The sequence below is a fragment of the Odontesthes bonariensis genome, chromosome 3 (genome assembly GCF_027942865.1).
Source record: "Odontesthes bonariensis isolate fOdoBon6 chromosome 3, fOdoBon6.hap1, whole genome shotgun sequence".
Taxonomy (NCBI): domain Eukaryota; kingdom Metazoa; phylum Chordata; class Actinopteri; order Atheriniformes; family Atherinopsidae; genus Odontesthes; species Odontesthes bonariensis.
In genome coordinates this window covers 31,144,443-31,162,794 of record NC_134508.1, presented here as the reverse complement: position 1 = coordinate 31,162,794, position 18,352 = coordinate 31,144,443, and the positions used below count along the sequence as shown (strand labels likewise).

Sequence of the window (18,352 nt, the reverse complement as noted above, 5' to 3'; positions counted from 1 at the left end):
GTTAGACTAGGACAATTGGACTCTTTGGTTCTTAAAATCTCTTTCGCGAGCGTCCTGGCCAACTCACTCGGCAATAGTACAATAAGTACTGAATACATATACATATCACAAAAGTAATGCAAAAACATTCCGTCCATAACATTATAACCGCAGAAAACATTGACTATCAGAATTTTTCATCTTCATAGTAATCAAACAGGGACATAAATAACATTTGTTGTCTAAGATGTCCTCGAATTCAGGAAGTGAGACTGCCCGAAAAGGTTTTGTGCCTGTTTTCTTCAAACAAGCAGAGACTTTAGGGGATAAATATTAGGTTAAGTTGTATGGAAGACAAAAAAAATCCTCTCCTAGTGGTGGAGCGTTATGGTTTGTTCTGACACAATGTTTTTTTCTTGTTGTTTACCCATGGACATGTGTTGCCCCTTCTGTGTGAAATCCCTCTGTTGTATTCAGAGAAATAATCAGATTGGGGTTCAAATCACTTACAAAGCAAAACTGGAAATAGGGATGTTACGATCGTGACAGTTTATATTATGGCTGACTTTCACACAAATTATGATTAACATGCTGTTTGTCCTTTTCTGTTCATTGTTCATATGACTGCCACCTCAATGTAACAAATCAGGCAAATTGCCTTCTCTAGCTGAACCCATGCTGTTCATCTCAGTAGTTGTTCACAGAAAAGTTGAAGATCAGAACTTAATCTAAATAAACCGCTGTTGAAAAAGTTGAAAAAGGGGGTCGTTAACAAAGTTTAAAAAGCTGGTAACGGAAGTGCACTAATCCCGCTGGTTTCATCCAGCTGTTCTTAAACAAGTCAATGGAAATAATTTATGCAAAACTGTTAAATTCAACACTAATTGAACAACACTAACAATCATTTCAATCCGCTAATAATTTAATTATTATTACAAGTTTAAGAAATTTCTTTTTCTTCCAATTTTCTCAATAATCTTGCAAATTTGTTATTTTGACCAAACGGATACCAAAACAGTACCTGCGAGAATTTAGTCAGGTGGCGAGTAAAGCTAGAGTAGATGAGCTCGCAGTGTAAAAGTGCCTGTGCTCTGAAAGGTGTTGGTGAGTCATCAGCTGATAGAAAACCATGTAAAAGCTAATACAGCCTGATGCAACCTGAATGACGCCTGCCTTTCATCATACAGGTTGTGATTCTCTGTTTTAGTTGAAAATGTTCAGACATGTGTGTTGGTGTAACTTTGTGTTCGCTTTGGAAGTTGCGAACTGGAGCTCGCCACGGTGCCACATGTTGTGGCAAACAGAAAGATTGTTAATGAAAACATTCATCTGAATGATGGCAGACTGAGCAGCAGAAACACGTCTCAGTTAAATGCAGAACAGTTAAAGAGGAATTAACTGTCAGTTGAATGTGCAATTCACCTTTGCAGCTTATTACTTCGAGGAACGTAATGTATGAGAAAAAAACAGAAGTATTATGTGTTTGACATTATGAATTATTCATTGATCTCTTTAGTAATCCGTCCCAGTGCTTACTGACCTGTCTTGATTTGCTTCTTTTAAATCGCTACATTGATTCTGTGATTTGGATGCATGAGGCTTTGCCTTTACAGAGTGATTAATCCGCAGGACCGCAATGATTTATTGTCAGTACTACTGGAACAGAAGACTTTGTCCCTTCTTAGTAATTGTCACTGTAAATCTGCCATCCAACATCTCCTTTTAATTTTTTAAGGGGTGCTGCATAGATTGACGGTATGTTGATAGCGTGTTTGCTGCCTCCCGCTAACTGCCTTGTCCTTGCAGGTCTATCTTTATACTTTGAAGATAGCCATGATGATCTGGATGATTGTGAGTACTCAAGTATAACCACATTTAAAAGTTAGATGTCAGAATTAGCATTTCTTGCATGTATGAGTAACATTGTTGAGCAGGTAGTTATTTAGAGGAGTCCTATTCCTGCGGAACCTCTGAGGTCATGCTTTCCTCTTATTAACATGTTATACAGCCCATTGTACTTGTAATTTGTATTTGCAGTGGTAATTAAAGAGGGCAGAGATCCAACTGCTAAGTCGATGAGTATTTATCCTCTGAAAATGAATTAGATCACTGAGTTTTACTCTCCTGCTTAATTCACATGGAGGCTCCTCATTCCTGATATTTAGCCTCAGTAGCTTCATCGCAGCAGCACATTGAGACACCTGTCACATCTTTGCTTTGAAACATTAATCCTGTTTGTGGTTATTAAAGTATCCCTCTCTTCCTCCCACAGTTGGATTTGACGACTATGTTTCAGAGTGTGACGGCATCCGCATCACAGCCTTCCTCGACGCAGGACAAGACAATCTAACTCCTCTTGGGAGGCTGGAGAAGTATGCCTTCAGCGAGAATGTCTTCAACAGGTAAGTGGAGCTCTGTGGTTGCGCTGTTCGCCCCAACATGTCAGGGAAAAAAAGCGAAAAGGCTAAAATTCCAAATGTCCGTCCCGAATGCTGTCGCAGGGTCCGGTAAAATAGTCTGTTTTGTTTAGGAACGCTGTTCGAATTCTCTGAATGCTGAGGAAAGGAGCTCCAATGCTTCCTTAATTATCTCCTTTAGCTTAGGAAACACCGGACCATCTCTTATGAGGAAGATAACTCGGCCCCACAATGCCTCATGGCAGCAACTTTTGTAGCGACGCTCTATTACATTCTTCAGTGGTACTGACTATGATTCATGTGGATAAATATGAGGACGAGTAGCCTGTGACAACACAAGATTTCACTTTTTAGGTTTCTTTCCTTTTCACTTACAACCTTAGATAATAAAGTAATGTTCAATATTATCTCTTATATGATATATTTGTTGTGAGAGTATTTACTGAACCTTGTAACTTCATTGTTGCAGAACCACATCACAGCTTAGTGGAGTTGCGGTTGAATTCCCACAGTAGCGTGGCCTACGTCCTTAAGGGGAACGTAGGAAAATACATCTCTCCTTAACCCCATGACTTCTTTTATGAGGTCAGGGAAAAGACAATAGGAGGTTATTTTTTAAACTTTTCGACCGTACTCGCACACGTTCGGGTCACTGCTCGTCGGTTCCGACTTTTAGAGACGAAATGATTGAAAACTGCTTCAGATGAGGTTGAAAGGAAAGATGCCTCTTGCATATATTATTGTGCTACCAAAACTTCTAATGCCCCCAAAATATCTCTCTTAATCCTGCGCCTGTTTTCTTTCTGCATCCACACTGTTGCGTGTTTTCTCAGTGTTCTGACCTTACATCCTCGTCACTGCTTTCTTCCAATTATCTGTTGTTTGAGTTTTTCATCAACTTTGAAATAGTGTCGTGTTCACCGATGATAATCCTATGTTTCTGTGAGCAAGGATAAATCTGCTTTATGTCTTAAAGATAATGGTTAACTGTAATTTCAGATGTGTTTGCAGTACTAAAGACGTACTGTCATGCTGACAATTGGTGTAGAGAGCATTGTGATAAGTATGGTAGAAAACATACACAAGCTGCTAGAATTTAGTTGTAAGGTAACTGTTAAATGTCACCTCTTGTAGAAATGTTTATGAATGAAAGTATTGACACGTAAAGAGAGTCGCACATTGATCTCCTGCTTTCATGACCTTGTTTTCTTATGGCATGAATTGTATCCAGTTGTAGCTGATTTGTATCATAAATGGTTTCTTTTTTCTGTTATCATCTGAATAACTGCCCTCACTGGATCCACAGAGTGTTTGGATGTTAACTTGATAATAGAATTTCCCTTTTATTGTAGAGTCGGAAAATATGTAATTTCTTATTTTGTTTGTTTTAATCTGGGGTTTCTAAAAAATTACTCCCTGTCTGCTTAACAGGTAAAGCTTTCCAAATAACCATAGCATATTTAAAGTGTTTACTTTGTTTTTTCTGTACAGTTTGATCACAGTGCCTCTGCAAAGACCTAATACAGCTGTTGCATCCACACAAACACATTTATTTCCCGTCTGGATGCCTTTCGTGCTCAGCTTTGTGGGATTCGAGCCCTCCTGCCATTTTCAAGTAGACGCGCGTGTAATGAGCTTGACTTCCCCGTCAGTGCTGTGTGTTACGCTGTGTGCACTTGACACTCGTAGGTATTGGCAGGCATTCCACTAACTTAAAGCTATTGCTTTCTAGGCAGATCGTGGCTCGTGGCCTGCTTGATGTGCTTCGAGAATTCAGTGACAATGAAAATGACTTTATCAGTGTCATGGAGACAGTTGCCAGAATGTCAGAGGATGGAGGTAGATGTTTTTTGTTTTTTTTTCCTTTTCGTTTTAGTTGTTGTTGTCTTGCTTTGTCTTGGCGTACTGAGAGCAAACTGTGATCCGTGTGCGCAGAGCCGACGGTGCGAGCTGAGCTGATGGAGCAGATTCCCAACATCGCCATGTTTTTGCACGAGAGTCGGCCCAACTTCCCTGCGGCTTTCTCCAGATACTTGGTACCGATTGTGGTCAGGTATCTCACTGACCCGAATAACCAGGTAGGTTACGGAGTTACCAGTTTTATAGCTAAAATTACAAATGAGTGAATGAAAATCCTAATTGGTATATCGGGCGATGCGACGGTCTTATTTTTCCACCTTTTTTCCAGGTGCGGAAGACGAGTCAGGCAGCGCTGCTTGTTCTGTTGGAGCAGGGCCTCATCTCTAAAGCCGACATGGAGACCAAAGTTTGTCCAGTTTTGCTCGACCTGACGGAACCCAGCAGTGACGATGACTACAAAATCGAGGCAGTAGCTGTAAGAACCCCCTTTTTACCCACGGCTGTCTGTCCTGTGGGTGTCTTTCATTATGAAACTACAATTGATAGTCCAAAAAGATTGGGATTTAAGTAATAACACTGAAACTTGTACAGTATTATTGAATCGTGAATTCAGATATTTAATTTTTATTGTAACACCCCTTTTTAATGAAACGATAAAAAGTTAAGTGTGCTTATTTAATTTCATCTGTCTTTTTATTGCATGTAGTCGTCAGCTTTGCAGTTATTCACTTTACCCAATTTTCAGTCAAGTTTTCTCAAATCCAGTTCAGCCTCCTGCGACACACAGAAGCCCGAGCTTCTAACACATATAGACTCCTTTCTTCCCTCCATGCTCATAATGTCCCGATTGTTTCTCCCCCAATGACACGATTTTGTTTGTTTCTCCGTAAAGCTCTCAGTCTAACCTTAATAAAAAGTCACTCAGCCCTCTGCGTGTTTGTCCCCTCTTACAGATAATGTGTAAAGTCGTCACCATGCTGAGCAAAGACACAGTGGAGCATCTGTTGCTGCCACGTTTCTGTGACCTGTGCAGCGATGCCAGGCTCTTCCAAGTGCGCAAGGTAACAAGCTCAAAACCACATCTGCCTCAAGAAATCTGAGGTTAGGTGTTTCTCTGTTTCTGACTGCAGGCGCAGCTGAGATGGCAGCTATTTGAGGTCAGGTTTAATTGCGTTTCTGCTGCTCCATCAGTGTAAATTCAATCACTCTGTTAGTCAGCCTCAGTTCTGCCTTTTGCATCAACTTAGCCGACACTACGCTGTTGTTCTCTCTGTGGAATGTTAATTCTCTGGAGAAACCGGTGCCAGTCGGGGAGGAGTATGTCAGAGCTGCAAGTGTAGTTAGGAATTGTAAACAAATTAAATTTTTTTAGCTCTTCATAGTAATAATTTTCTTGATTATTATTATTTTTTCTACATATTTCTATTTATTAGGGCGTAGTTGAGGTAGAAGGGAAACTCTCTAAGGTTTGTTTATCATAATACACGTGCTTCCACCTTAGAGAGATGATCTATATCTCTAAACCTACACTTGAATGTGTTGCTACAGGTCAGGACCCAAAGTAACTGCACTGTCATCTAAACATTCATATTTTATTTCTCACTTGTCTAATCATATGATTTACTTGTCCATGATTGATTTTGACCTCATCGTGTTATGTATTGCTTATGTGTTACAGGTGTGCGCAGCCAATTTTGGCGAGTTTTGCTCTATTGTGGGTCAGGAGGCCACTGAAAAACTACTGGTGAGAGATTTGAGATTCATTTTTATTCCATATTTGTTTTTTTCTTCTTCCTCTTCTTCTTCTTCTTCTTCTTCTTCTTCTTCTTCTTCTTCTTCTTCTTCTTATGTTACATCAAAGCTTAACATTGCGTCTTAGTGGAGTTTTGTAACATCATATTCGGTGCATTAAGCCGGCTGTATTAAGTTGTTGTCAATATTTTTTTTTATTCAGATTTCTCTACAGTTTAAACACTCAGTGTTGTGGTTTTGTTTTTAACATAGATGCCCAAGTTCTTCGATTTGTGCTCGGACAGCCTTTGGGGCATCAGGAAAGCTTGTGCTGAGTGCTTCATGATGGTCTCCAATTCCACCTCTCCAGAGGTGCGCCGCTCAAAACTGTCCCCCCTCTTCATCAACCTCATCAGTGACCAGTCCCGCTGGGTAGGACACACAGAAACTGGATTATTTCTTATATATGTGATTGTGGGGAATTTGGGCCAGTTGTTGCTCACATCTCTAATTAAAATGATTCTTTGTTTCCCCCTCGATGGCATCATTTTCGCATTTCTGATTAAGTTCTCTGTGCTTGTAACTGTGCAAACTTAAATTTGGTTAAAAAAAAGAATAAATAAGAGGATGTGGTATAAAATATGAGCATTTTGTCAGCAGACCGAAGCAAAGTCTGTATATTCTGCATCTGATTAGCCACAAAGGTCTGACTGATATCATCATTTGCTCGTATCCACAATGTGCCAGATTTTAGATAACATCTCTTCAAATGATTTTCTTCATTGCTACAACTGGACCCTACAGTTCGACTCTCATGGACCCCCTCCTCTACTCTTTCAGGTGCGACAGGCTGCCTTTCAGTCGTTGGGGCGATTCATTTCTACCTTTGCCAACCCCTCCAGCACAGGCCTTCACTTCAGAGACGATGGAGCCCTCCCAGAGGTCCCCAGGTGCACATCACACAGGTAAGGTCACCTGGCCAGCACTGGCCTTTATATATCTACACATAGTTAACCCATTAAGAGGGGATGAAACCTGTTTGCTTCCACCGTTGTAGCTTGATGTTTTTTTTAAGAAACCCAATCAATGACATAGATTAATGAATTAACATTGATTGCTATGAGGCCTGTCATTTGTTATATCAGGGAGAGGCTGAACCGCTGTTGGTTTGTATTTCGCATGTTTATGTTTCTATTTTTGTGGAGGTCAATAAAGGTTTTAGTAGATATTTCTGTCAAAATGTAAGAAAACCTCTTATTTTCGGAGGCTGTTTTTAAAGTGTCTTTTAGGTCTTAATGTCTTAAACAGACTTGAAAATGAGTGCTCACTTCATTCTGTTCAAATAGTAAATTGAATGTCTTTTTTTATGGCATTTATCTTGGTTCAAATTAGTCGTTATCTGTTTTGTGAACTTTATGGACATACAGGAGTTTGGTGTTTTGTCTTGGCCTGGGCAACTTTAAGTGTTACATCATCAGTTAAATGAGTTATGGTTTTAACTCGCCGGGCATGATCAGGATGGACCAGTTTTTCTTCTTTTCCTGTTTGCCCGAGGATGAGTTTTCTCCTTCACCCAGAAAATCTTGTTACGTTTAAAGAGAAATGATTTAAAAAAAAAAAAAAAAAAAAACTCCTTAAATCTTTAGTGAGGTCTGATAAATTTAGAGCAAGATTTAAATTTTTTTCCCCTCAGATTTAAATGTACTTTTACCCCCCTATTTTAGTAACTGCTCTTTGAACTCCCTGAACTGCGGCGACATGAGCAGCTGCCACACAGAAAGAACCATCACCCATACACCTCCCAACCAGGACGGCCGTGCCACGCCGTCACCGGAGCACGTGTCCACAGCCGACTGCGAAGACGTCCACAGCTTTGATGACAACCACGCTTCTGTTCCCGAAGAGACGCTGGACGGCCTCACGCTCACAAACAGCAGCGGCAGCCCCACGGCTACAAACAATGCTAGAAACACAAAAGAAACCGAGCAGACAGATGAGAACTTTAATTCTTTCCACTATTGGAGATCTCCTTTACCTGACATCAGCGGGGAGCTGAAAATGCTAACTTGTCAGACGTTGGAGGAAGCGAGAGAGAAGCAGAAGGCGGCAGAAGAAGAAGAAGAAGAACCTCAAGAGCTCTGTTCAGATACCAAGTCTAGCCATGGCAAAGCTACCAGCGACCAGATCCAGAAGGTTTTAGACTGTTTGCAACCACACATCGCTGATCCTGACGTACAAGGTGAGTATTCTGAGCCAGGATACGTATAAAGAGGCTTATGGCACAGCACCGATATGTAGATTTAGCTTAGTATGTAATGTACTTTCAGCTCAAGTCCAAGTGTTGTCAGCCGCTCTGAGGGCAGCGCAGCTTGACAGCCCAACAGACGACAGCCCAACAGACGACAGCCCAAGTGAGCCACAGCCAGAGGTGCTGCCTGAAAATAACTCTGCCAGCCCAGCGGAGGAAAGTGAATCTGTGGAGGATCAGCCAGAGACTGAGGAGACCTGCACAGAAGAGGAGCAAACAGTGGAAACTGCTTTCGTCACAGAGACATGCCCAGTCCAGGAGCAAGGAGACGAGGAGACGCAGACGGAGCCCCTGGAGGACCAGGAAGAGTCTCCGCCTGACTCCCCTGTTCTGGTACGAGTCTCTTCAGATCATTCAAGTGTGTTAGTCCAAGCCATGATAACAGTGGAGCAGTAGTGATGGGTGATGCAAGGGTTTCACTGCAGATCACGCCTGGTTTTGGTTTACAGCTCAGCATCAGTTTTCATCAGTTTGACACCCCTGTGTGGATTTATCTCGCATTATTAAGCTTTAAATTCCCACAAAATAAGGCTTTTAGTATTTGTATTTTCAAATCAAATCAAATTTATTTGTATAGCACATTTCATGTACAAAACAATTCAAAGTGCTTCACATGAAATAAAAGCATTGCAGCAGGGAGTGGAAGAAGCATTAAAATACATAAAAGAATATAAAGAGAAACAAATAAAATAATTTAAATGAATTTAAAAACGAGCAACAGTCCAGATAAATTAAAAGATATCGTGCAGATTTCATGCATAGACACATGAGAAAAGAAACGTTTTTAACCTGGATTTAAAAATGTCTACATTTGGTGAAAGTTTAATCTCCAGTGGCAGTTTGTTCCACTTGTTTGCAGCATAACAGCTAAATGCTGCTTCTCCGTGTTTAGTCTGGACTCTGGACTCTGAAGCTGACCTGAGTCCTTGGATCTAAGAGCTCTGCTGGGTTTATATTATCTGAACATATCACAGATGTATTTTGGGCCTAAACCATTATGAGATTTGTAAACCATCAGCAGGCTTTTAAAATGTATTCTTTGACTGACTGGAAGCCAGAGTAAAGATTTTAAAACTGGTGTGATGTGTTCAGATCTCTTAGTCCGGGTTAAAACTCTAGCAGCAGCGTTCTGGATGAGCTGCAGATGTTTAATGCTCTTTTTGGGAAGTCCAGTTAAAAGAGCATTACAGTAATGGAGTCTACTGGAGATGAATGCATGGATGACAATTAAATGGACATCAACTTAAGCCAGTACAAAGCAGATTCAATCAGTTTCGCTGCTGGGTTTTTATCAGGACTGTATGGCTGTTTTTATTAATCACATCTGGATGATGGCGCGTTGGAAGGCCCACAAATGTGGTCACATTTTGTCTCGAGTATCTCAACATCTTGATCGAGCAGTGTGTACTATCCCTTAAATTTTTTGCCAGCTGGATCCAGCACACTTATATCAGGTTATTTTATTTTATTGACTATGTTGGTGATCAGCAATCTCTGGAAGCAGATGTTTGAAATGGAGATGGTTGTGTGAGTTGGATGACCCACAGTGTTGAACCTCTTAGAGTTTATCTTAATGTTCTGTTCGGATCTGAAAGCTGACTTATGATCCCCATGTGGCATCTCCTAAGCTCCAGCGTGCAATCAGATTCTTTTCCATAAATTGTGTGCTTTAAATTTGGCCTTACTGTGATGAGTTTTGGCTTTTTTGAATGTGGTGTTTTTGCGTGTTCTGTAACATCTGTTGGTGTGGGTTTGCATGTTCCTCAGGAGTCTGAACTAATCGAGAGTGTGGAGGAGGAAGGAAAGGAGGACTCTCCTCACAGCCCAATGTCTGAGGATAAGCCTAAAATCCAGGTCAGTCAGCACTGCTGTCGTACATCCTGCCAACATCGATCAGCTCCATGGAGTCGATATTGATTAACACAGACGCAGTTCCTGTCGCCCTCTTTGATCATCAAGCTGTTGACTCTGTGTCTGCAGAATGTTATTCCCCAGCAGCTGCTGGATCAGTACCTCTCTATGACGGACCCAGCCCGGGCCCAGACGGTGGATACAGAGATAGCCAAACACTGTGCCTTCAGCCTGCCGGGGGTGGCGCTCACTCTCGGCCGACAGAACTGGCACTGCCTCAAGGACACGTATGAAACCCTCGCTACTGATGTGCAGGTAGGGGGAGAAGGAAAAAAAACCAACACGAAATCCCAAGTTTTGATTTGATGTACTGTTTGATTCTAAAACGGGACAAACGCCACATGAGAAATGGAGGCCACGCTCGGACAGAGTGAGGGCTTAAGTATAGGTTTTCTGTAGCTCCGGGGTTTCTGCCAGTGGAAGATTTTTACTTTAGTTTGACTTTTGTGCTTTGTGACGAGCCGGTTAAGTGGCAGTCGACTCCTGAAAGAAAGTTCAGGAATAATCGTTATAAACGGGCTTCTTTATGATGGATGCCACTTTTATATCTGAAGAATTGTAGAGCAGCTTTGTGCTTTACTTGCATGTCCTGAGGTCGGTTACATGTAAGCAAAAGATGATGCCAAAATGATTGATTTTCCAACAAACTTGCTGGAAGCCATCCTTCCAAGTTTAAAAAAAAGAATATTAGCTTAATAGAAGCTTAATGAACGTCACACTGTGACTGTTGGTCGCAGACTTTATCTGATTGAACAGCACCTACTTTGGGGGCATACCAGGTGACACAGGGAGGAAAAAAGAAAGGGGGCAAGCAGAAATATCTCAGGAACTTTGATAACTCATGTGTGTCACCCTTGTGTTTACATCATTTCACAAGCTTTGGCCAAAACCCAGCCCATCTCTTTACATAACAAGAGGCTGCTTTTAATCAAACATCAGTGGCATTATGCCAGTTTGCCTGCGTTTAATATGTCATTTCATGTTGTGTTCTGACTGCTTAGTTTGTAAACAGGAGCTGCTAAAGTCTCCCTGGTCTATGTTTTGGGATATTTTAATAATAGTAATGCATTTAATCATCCATTCGTAGATCAGAGCGCACACTTTTTGACTTCCATTTCACCTTTTCTTCTTTCCCCTGAGTCACTTTGTACTGAGGCCTTAACACAACACTTGTTGTGCAAGTTTCTGACTTGAGGATGTGAACAAAGAGGTGGTGTTGTCCTTTGTGACTGTGATGACATTCACACTGCTGCGAGATGCATCCTCACAGCACCGAATGACATTGCACCTCAGCACAAGTGAAGAAGTGGCTTCTCTAAAGCGATTGGTAAAGCGGCTTTTAGGACAAATGGTTCTTCGTGCTGTTGCCACATTCCCTGTGTTGCTGTTGTGGTTGATGGAGCGTGTGAGAGATACGAGACTGACATTATGTCTCTTCTTTCTGGTTATTCTACATGTAGATATAACAAAACTCCGACCTCAGGCTTTATTTAAAATGGCGTTCTAAAGAGAGATTAAACTTTCATCTTTTCACTTTTTTATCAATATTAAAGAGAAGTTTGTGTCTTTAAACATAAACATCCAAACAGGAATATTAAGCACATGTATAGAAGTCTGTAAAAAGTGGGGGGGGGTTTTACGAGGTGCTTTCTTGTCCATGGCAGCTGCTATAATCCGTTTGTTTCTCGCTCTCAGTGGAAGGTGCGGCGCACGTTGGCGTTCTCCATTCACGAGCTGGCAGTTATTCTTGGGGACCAGCTGACAGCAGCGGATCTGGTTCCCATCTTCAATGGTTTCCTCAAAGACTTGGACGAGGTTCGCATCGGCGTGCTCAAACACCTGTATGACTTCCTGAAGGTAAAGCCTGATTTCCCCCTGCTGCTGCTCTGAGTGCAATAACACCTGCTCAGACGGAGCTCCTTTGAAAGTCTTAGATCCTCAATGCTGTCCCACCCCCCGACAGCTCCCGTTTACAGCATTCATGAGGCTGTACTTTGGTAACTAAGCTGATTTTTGTGCATCTCCCAGTTGCTTCACGCAGACAAGAGGAGGGAGTACCTGTACCAGCTGCAGGAGTTCATGGTGACGGACAACAGTCGCAACTGGAGATTCAGATACGAGCTGGCAGAGTACGTCTCCCTTCCCTCCAGTCAATTCTACCTGTGTGGCACTTTGTGGAAAAACAGAAAACATCCCTATTATTCCTTTTCTCATTTGTTTGGTTGTGTGTGCTGTTCGTGCTCTTCTACCAGCCACGTGCACTGTTCATCTGATCGCTCCTTTTGTGTTCTCCTCCAGGCAGCTCATCCTAATCATCGAGTTGTACAGCCACTACGACGTGTATGACTACCTCAGACAAATAGCGCTCACCCTCTGCTCTGACAAAGTGTCAGAGGTCAGGTGGATCTCCTACAAACTGGTGAGTTCACAGCTCGCTGCGAGGTTTGGGATCTACTGGTGGAGAGAGTATCAGTTAAGGAAAATCGGAAAATAAAATCACTGGAAAATAAAATAATTCCCTGATATACATATTTATTTATTTATTTTTTTTTTTGACCTCCAGAATCAGTCTGAGATGTATTTTTGTGTTTGTAATCGCCTCATGCGCCCTCAGGTGGTGGAGATCCTCCAGAAACTGTACGCATGCAGGGCTGATGATCTGGGCCTGAACTTCATCAACGAGCTCACCGTCAGGTTCTGCCACTGTCCCAAGTGGGTGGGGAGGCAGGCCTTTGCTTTCATCTGTCAGGTCTGTAACTCTCATCTCAAGTCGAGTCACTTTTGATAACAGCAGCTTCCCGAAATTCTCTCTGTTTGATGACAAATTAATCATTTTTCTATTTTGTTTTTCTCACTGGAAGTATTTTTTTTTTTTAAGGATCATTGTAGAGTTTTACACAACACTCCTTTTTTTTATGGAACATCAATGTTTACGAGCCTGTTCTTTAGGTTTTCTGTCTGATTAGATGCTTTGATCTCTTGCATCTTCGCCATCATGAATGCTTTTTGTCTGATTTCTTCCTGTAGCTGTGTCTGTGAGAGTTAATTTGTCCTTGCGCTTCCTGTAGGCCGTTGTGGAGGAGGACTGTATGCCCATGGAGCAGTTCAGCCAGCATCTGTTGCCCAGCCTGCTCAGCCTCTCCTCAGACCCAGTGGCTAACGTCCGAGTACTGGTGGCCAAGGCTCTGCGACAGAGCGTGATGGAGAAAGGTAAATAAACTCAATGATGTTCAAAACAGTCTTCCCTGTAAAACATCAGCTGCACAAAGCATTTTAGGTCCGGCTGCGTAGGACAAATGTCCTTGATGCTTTACCTGCTGTTGTCTCACGCAACGAGCAGACAGATTATTTAAAAGAAATGTCAGGAGAAAAGAAAACGAGTAGCTTCATCTGTTTTCATTATTACTAACTGGGCATTGATTCATTGTTGATGCTTTATGTTAATGTGATGGTCTTTGTGCATCAGTTCAACTCTTTTTAAGTCAAGTATGAGGTCAAAGTAAGAGGAAAAACTTAACCTTACGGGCATTCTGTGGACCTATTATTATTATTATTATTATTATTGAGGAATCCTAAACTCGTTCTATAAAGAAAACCTTATCTTTGAAATATTTATTTCTTAAGATTCTTAATGCAACTGTTTCCTGGTGTTTTAAGTAAACCAAGCAAAGAAGTAAAGGTTGATTTATTAAGCCTCAAAATGTCCTGCGGCTCTCCGCTTTTAGAATTCATGGCAAAAGTATCATCTTTTATCTGACAGGTTTTTCTTTCTTTCCACTAACTGAGCTTTTTGTCCAGCATACTTCAAGGAGCCGGGCTGTGCCTACTCCGACGAGCTGGAGGAGACCGTGATGGCCCTGCAGTCCGACAAGGACCGGGACGTTCGATTCTTCGCCAGCCTGGACCCAAACAAAGGCTTGATGGACACAGCTCCTTTGATCTAGCCTCAGCTCCCTGTCAACAGCCCACCTGCCTGTCTTACCTACCTGTCTGCCTGGCTGATGCACAGCCAGCGTACGCTGCGACACCAGCACCCGACCAGATCCCCGACCACTCGCCCGCCGGGCTGACCCAACCACTTAGAGAATCATGTCAGATGTTTAGATTGAGTGACAGACGTGTGAGCATGCTCAAAACGACACAACCACATCTCTGGTTGGGCACTACAGAGCGCACGTTAATTAAAAAAAGATAAATGTAAAGCTTTCAGAAAACGAGCAGGACTCAGGTGGCGGCCATGGTGGCTGCCATAGCTACACCTGAACTTCCCCCAGCCCTCCTCCACACTAACATCAACCGCACCACAGACAAGTGAAGCTATGACAGGCTCGTGCTCTCCAAAGCTGATTCTAAGCTTGATATAAAATTCAAACAATTGTTTTTTTTTTCTTAGTTCTTCTTTTTGTGGATTTCTTAAAGAACAAGCGGGCGAGGCCTGCCTGCCTGACTGACTGACTCTGATGTGTGCACTAACTCAGGGGGACTCATCTGAACCTAAACAGCATTATGAAGCTTACATTGTAAGCAGCAGCTCCTGGATCCCTGGTGAAAAACCTCCAGCTGTCTGAGCAACAGACCGGTCAAACCAAGTAGCTCTGCTGGTCCATCGCCTCATTTTCTCCTGAAATCCTGTCTTCTCAGACGTCCTTGGTCTTCTGAGATATCCTTCAGGTTATTGTCTCTTCCCTTCTGCTTTCTCATATCACTCTTTCCCTCACCTGGTCTTCACGGGCCACAGAAACCACTACTACTGCACAGAAGGAACAGTGATTCTGCCACTCAGCGTGATTAAATCCATATCTTTTGATAAATTTTCCCCTCTCGGTGTCTTTCAACCAAAAATGTGACACAACGAGTCTCCCAAGTGGCAGGAGACTAATAAAATACCTCTGTTTGGACACGAGCAGCCCGTGTGTGTCGCACACGTGGACGGACACGCGCCGTTCAAACGGGCTCCGAATGTCCTCGGACGGCGACTTATTTTTCATTTTTTTCTGAGTGATTCTGTGGCGCTGACGAAACATCAGCAACAAGGGCTCACGAGGAAGTGACACAGGGTGACGCAAAAAAAACTCAGAGAAGAAGATGAAAGCAAGCACACTGTTGGATAATGCATGTTTCCCCCCTCCTTCACCCTCCTTCTTGTGTACAGTCCGAACCAGCGTACTTAAGGTTGACTTCCTGATATCAAAATACGACCACGGTTTCTTTCAGTTGATCCGACTGACCAGTTGTACAGTAGAATATAGTAATGGCTGCGTTAGGAGACTGAAAGACACCTGATCATATTTCCCTGTCCTGGTGGAATGATTTAAAGTATGAGATTTCTCAAAAATTGTCTTTTTTTTTCTTTTTTTTCTTTTGTGTACAGCTTGAACCTGTGGAAAAAGGTGTGTTAACGGAACCAAGGCCAGTTTAGTCGAGATGCGTGTGAATATTGGGAGCAGTCACCAAGTCACTTTTTTTTTTTTTTTTTTTTTTTTTTTCTGCAGTCTCTTGAGCTCATTCGTTACCCTCAGTTGTAAATGATAACCCTCCCACCCCCTCTCATTTTTTTTTTTTTTTTTTTTTGTCAATGAGCATAATTTGAGAACTTGAGTTGATTGTGGTGTGTGCTGTGCATCTCAAGTCCTTCTTCCTTCGAAAGGAGAGCTCACTGCAGTAATGGCGGTGTCGACTCATCTCGTCTGTCTGCGATTTGTGTCCATCTCATTTTTTATGTAGTAGAACAGTTAATATATACATTTTATGAAAATTATTTTTCTTTTTCAATTATGCATCGCAGTTCAAAGATTTTATATCCTAACTTTACAAAATTTACAACCTTTGTAATATTCAATGGTTCCTTTTAAAAAGACATTTTATGTAATGTTATTTTTAGTATTCTGTAATTAAAATGATGAAAATTACACCGTCGTGTGGACGCGTTTGTTGGTGGTTCGGCTGGTGAAGACGGAGCTTTACCGACCCCATTCAGACCCGACTTTACGTCCGTGTGTTGTTTAGTTTGTGTTCTGAGCAGCGTGTCATTTTGTTTTTTTGGGTGAAGTCGATGTTCTTTACAGCAACGGCTGACGTTTGTGCCTCATGGTTTTTACTTTTTGTGACGAGTATCTTCAGAGGCGTAACTAAAATAAAGTTTTCCAGAAACATCTCGGGTTGGATGAAGCTTTTTAAATGAAGCCGTCGTTCTTAATGGGTTAAACGTAACAAATATGAACATCAGCTAAAAATTAACTGCAGCTCTTAGTGGGATTTTTAATGATTGGTCAAATTCTCTGCTCAAGCTGCTGCCCCCACGACCCGATCCCCGGAGAAGCGGTAGATGATGGATGGATGGTCAAATTAACAATAATTCGAGTTATTTTCAAACAAAGAAAAACACTTATAGGTTCTCGCTTCTCTATCGTGAAGATTTGCTGGGTTTTTTTTTAGTTTTTTTTTTCTTATATTAACTGTAAAAAGTCTGTTCATCAACACAGCTGATGACTGAATTACAACGGAGGCATTTCACCTTTTCATTTCTTAATCGAATTTATCATTTTATTGACCAAGTTGTTCTGAAAAATTGCAGACTTGTCCGTAACAAATTCATTAGCTTGCTGCGGCTTTGTCTTCTTCCCCGTTTTTCCCCAAATGAATAAATCAGTTATTTGATTTGCAAAACACCTTAATGACTTCAGTTCGCCTGCTCTTTCGGAAAAACTGAAAACGACAGAAAACAAGAACAGATTTAACAGCTCGTATTTTGGAGGGAACAAAATGGGGGGGGGACATTTTATAAGACCAGATAGAACATTTGAAAACAATATTTTAGGTGGAATAAAAAGCATTTTTTTGTGCAATATTTTGTGTCTGTTTTACTCTGAAATGTTAATGTTTTCTGTTGTAAAAATGTTTTTTGTTTCCTCTAATGTGAAGTTGGCTTTCTCTTTCTACATGGCACTTCAGATCCACAGTATATAAATACAAATCTGGGGATTAAAGTGGATCAACTAACTGATCCAGCTGTTGCTTCGTCCTGCTGTCCTGACACAACAGGACAGGGTGAACATGCAGCCCCTCGAACTCTCATCTCCGTCTGAACAGCAGCAGCTGACGGTCCCATGCGGTGCTGCCGAAGCTCTGGATCAGCTCCATGCCGCAGTTGCTCTCCAGGTGTTTCCTGGCGTGATCCGCCGGGTCCCCCCGGATCTTCAGGGTCTTGAAGTGGTCAAAGTCAGAGCGGCCCAGCTTCCTCAGGCGCCGGGCTGCAGAGCGGTAACACTTCCAGGGCTGGGCCTCCAACAGGAGGTGCTGGCTGACGGAGGCCAGGCGCGAGAGCAGCTGCAGCAGGCCCGAGTCTCCGTGGTTCAGATGGACCCACATGGTGACAGCCAGGCACAGACACAGGTGGAAGTGGGAGCTGCCGTGCTGGACGAGGTAGTCCTGCAGCCGCTCGGTGTCTTCGGTGATGTCCAGAGGGATGAAGGTGATGCTGCCAGGCTGAGGGTTGCTCTGCTGCGCCCGCTCGATGAGGCTTTCATCCAAGTCGAAGCCCAGGAGGTGAACTTTGCTCCCGTGTGACTCCTCTTCAGGCTCCGGCAGCAGATGCTTGTAAAAGGCCACGCTCAGTTCCTGAGGTCCACAGAAAGACAGGAGGAGACAACCGTTGGAGTTCAGGTTTATTAAAGGGAAACACCACAGATTTTCCACTTACGGTTCAGATTATCCCTCCAGAGGGAGCTTCTTTTCCGTTGCATCATGGGAAATATACATATGACACATGAGCCTCTGACCTCATTCAACTTAGTTTATTTTTTCAATAATACAGGACTATGTGACAGGGACGGATTTTCACTTCAAATCATCTTCTTCACCATAAAAGGAGCCCCACTGCCGTGTGCCATGTTCAGATCCAGATGTGCTTCAGACTCACCCCTGAGTTGCACCCCACGTCCAGAACCAGTGTGTCTTCATCTCGACTATAACCCAAATCCTGCAGCAGAGAGGCGGGAATCAGACTCAGGCGGTTCTCCGGAGGGTTAAACGTGTAGTAGTTTCTGAAGTTTCCGTAAGGAGCAGCGCCGGGGTCGTTTATTTCATCACCTGCTCCGCTCGACGTTGTTGCCATTGTAATGTGTGCGACTACCAAATCCTTCCGGGT

The 18,352-nt window shown here is 42.5% G+C and overlaps 2 protein-coding genes across 3 annotated transcripts in view; one reads left to right on the top strand and one right to left on the bottom strand.

The window, feature by feature from the left end:
- ppp4r1l (protein phosphatase 4, regulatory subunit 1-like) overlaps positions 1-16,115 on the top strand; it is a 17,102-nt gene extending 987 nt beyond the window's left edge. Inside the window, exons 2-20 of one of the 2 annotated variants that reach the window (XM_075461545.1) lie at positions 1,786-1,830; positions 2,252-2,381; positions 4,129-4,235; positions 4,332-4,474; positions 4,585-4,731; positions 5,210-5,317; positions 5,935-6,000; positions 6,261-6,419; positions 6,828-6,952; positions 7,712-8,226; positions 8,315-8,628; positions 10,063-10,149; positions 10,276-10,461; positions 11,902-12,063; positions 12,235-12,335; positions 12,505-12,625; positions 12,821-12,955; positions 13,275-13,416; positions 14,005-16,115. In XM_075461545.1, the coding sequence (XP_075317660.1) occupies positions 1,786-1,830; positions 2,252-2,381; positions 4,129-4,235; positions 4,332-4,474; positions 4,585-4,731; positions 5,210-5,317; positions 5,935-6,000; positions 6,261-6,419; positions 6,828-6,952; positions 7,712-8,226; positions 8,315-8,628; positions 10,063-10,149; positions 10,276-10,461; positions 11,902-12,063; positions 12,235-12,335; positions 12,505-12,625; positions 12,821-12,955; positions 13,275-13,416; positions 14,005-14,150 (2,939 nt within the window). In that variant the 3' untranslated portion in view covers positions 14,151-16,115. Of the gene's footprint in view, positions 1-1,785; positions 1,831-2,251; positions 2,382-4,128; positions 4,236-4,331; positions 4,475-4,584; positions 4,732-5,209; positions 5,318-5,934; positions 6,001-6,260; positions 6,420-6,827; positions 6,953-7,711; positions 8,227-8,314; positions 8,629-10,062; positions 10,150-10,275; positions 10,462-11,901; positions 12,064-12,234; positions 12,336-12,504; positions 12,626-12,820; positions 12,956-13,274; positions 13,417-14,004 lie in introns of those variants that run through there. The other variant, XM_075461546.1, reaches the window with a different exon arrangement.
- Positions 15,821-18,352, bottom strand: bcdin3d (BCDIN3 domain containing). The gene is made up of 2 exons (XM_075461548.1): positions 18,125-18,352; positions 15,821-17,823 (listed from the first exon to the last, which is right to left on the bottom strand). The coding sequence occupies exons 1-2, from the start codon at positions 18,317-18,319 to the stop codon at positions 17,278-17,280; spliced, it is 741 nt and encodes a 246-aa protein (XP_075317663.1). The 5' UTR covers positions 18,320-18,352; the 3' UTR covers positions 15,821-17,277.

Bases quoted from the DNA above. Each gene is read 5' to 3' on its own strand.
- bcdin3d (XM_075461548.1), bottom strand. From the start codon at position 18,319: ATGGCAACAACGTCGAGCGGAGCAGGTGATGAAATAAACGACCCCGGC. The intron at 17,824-18,124 runs GTGAGTCTGAAG...TGTGGACCTCAG, and splicing joins ACGTGGGGTGCAACTCAGGG to GAACTGAGCGTGGCCTTTTA.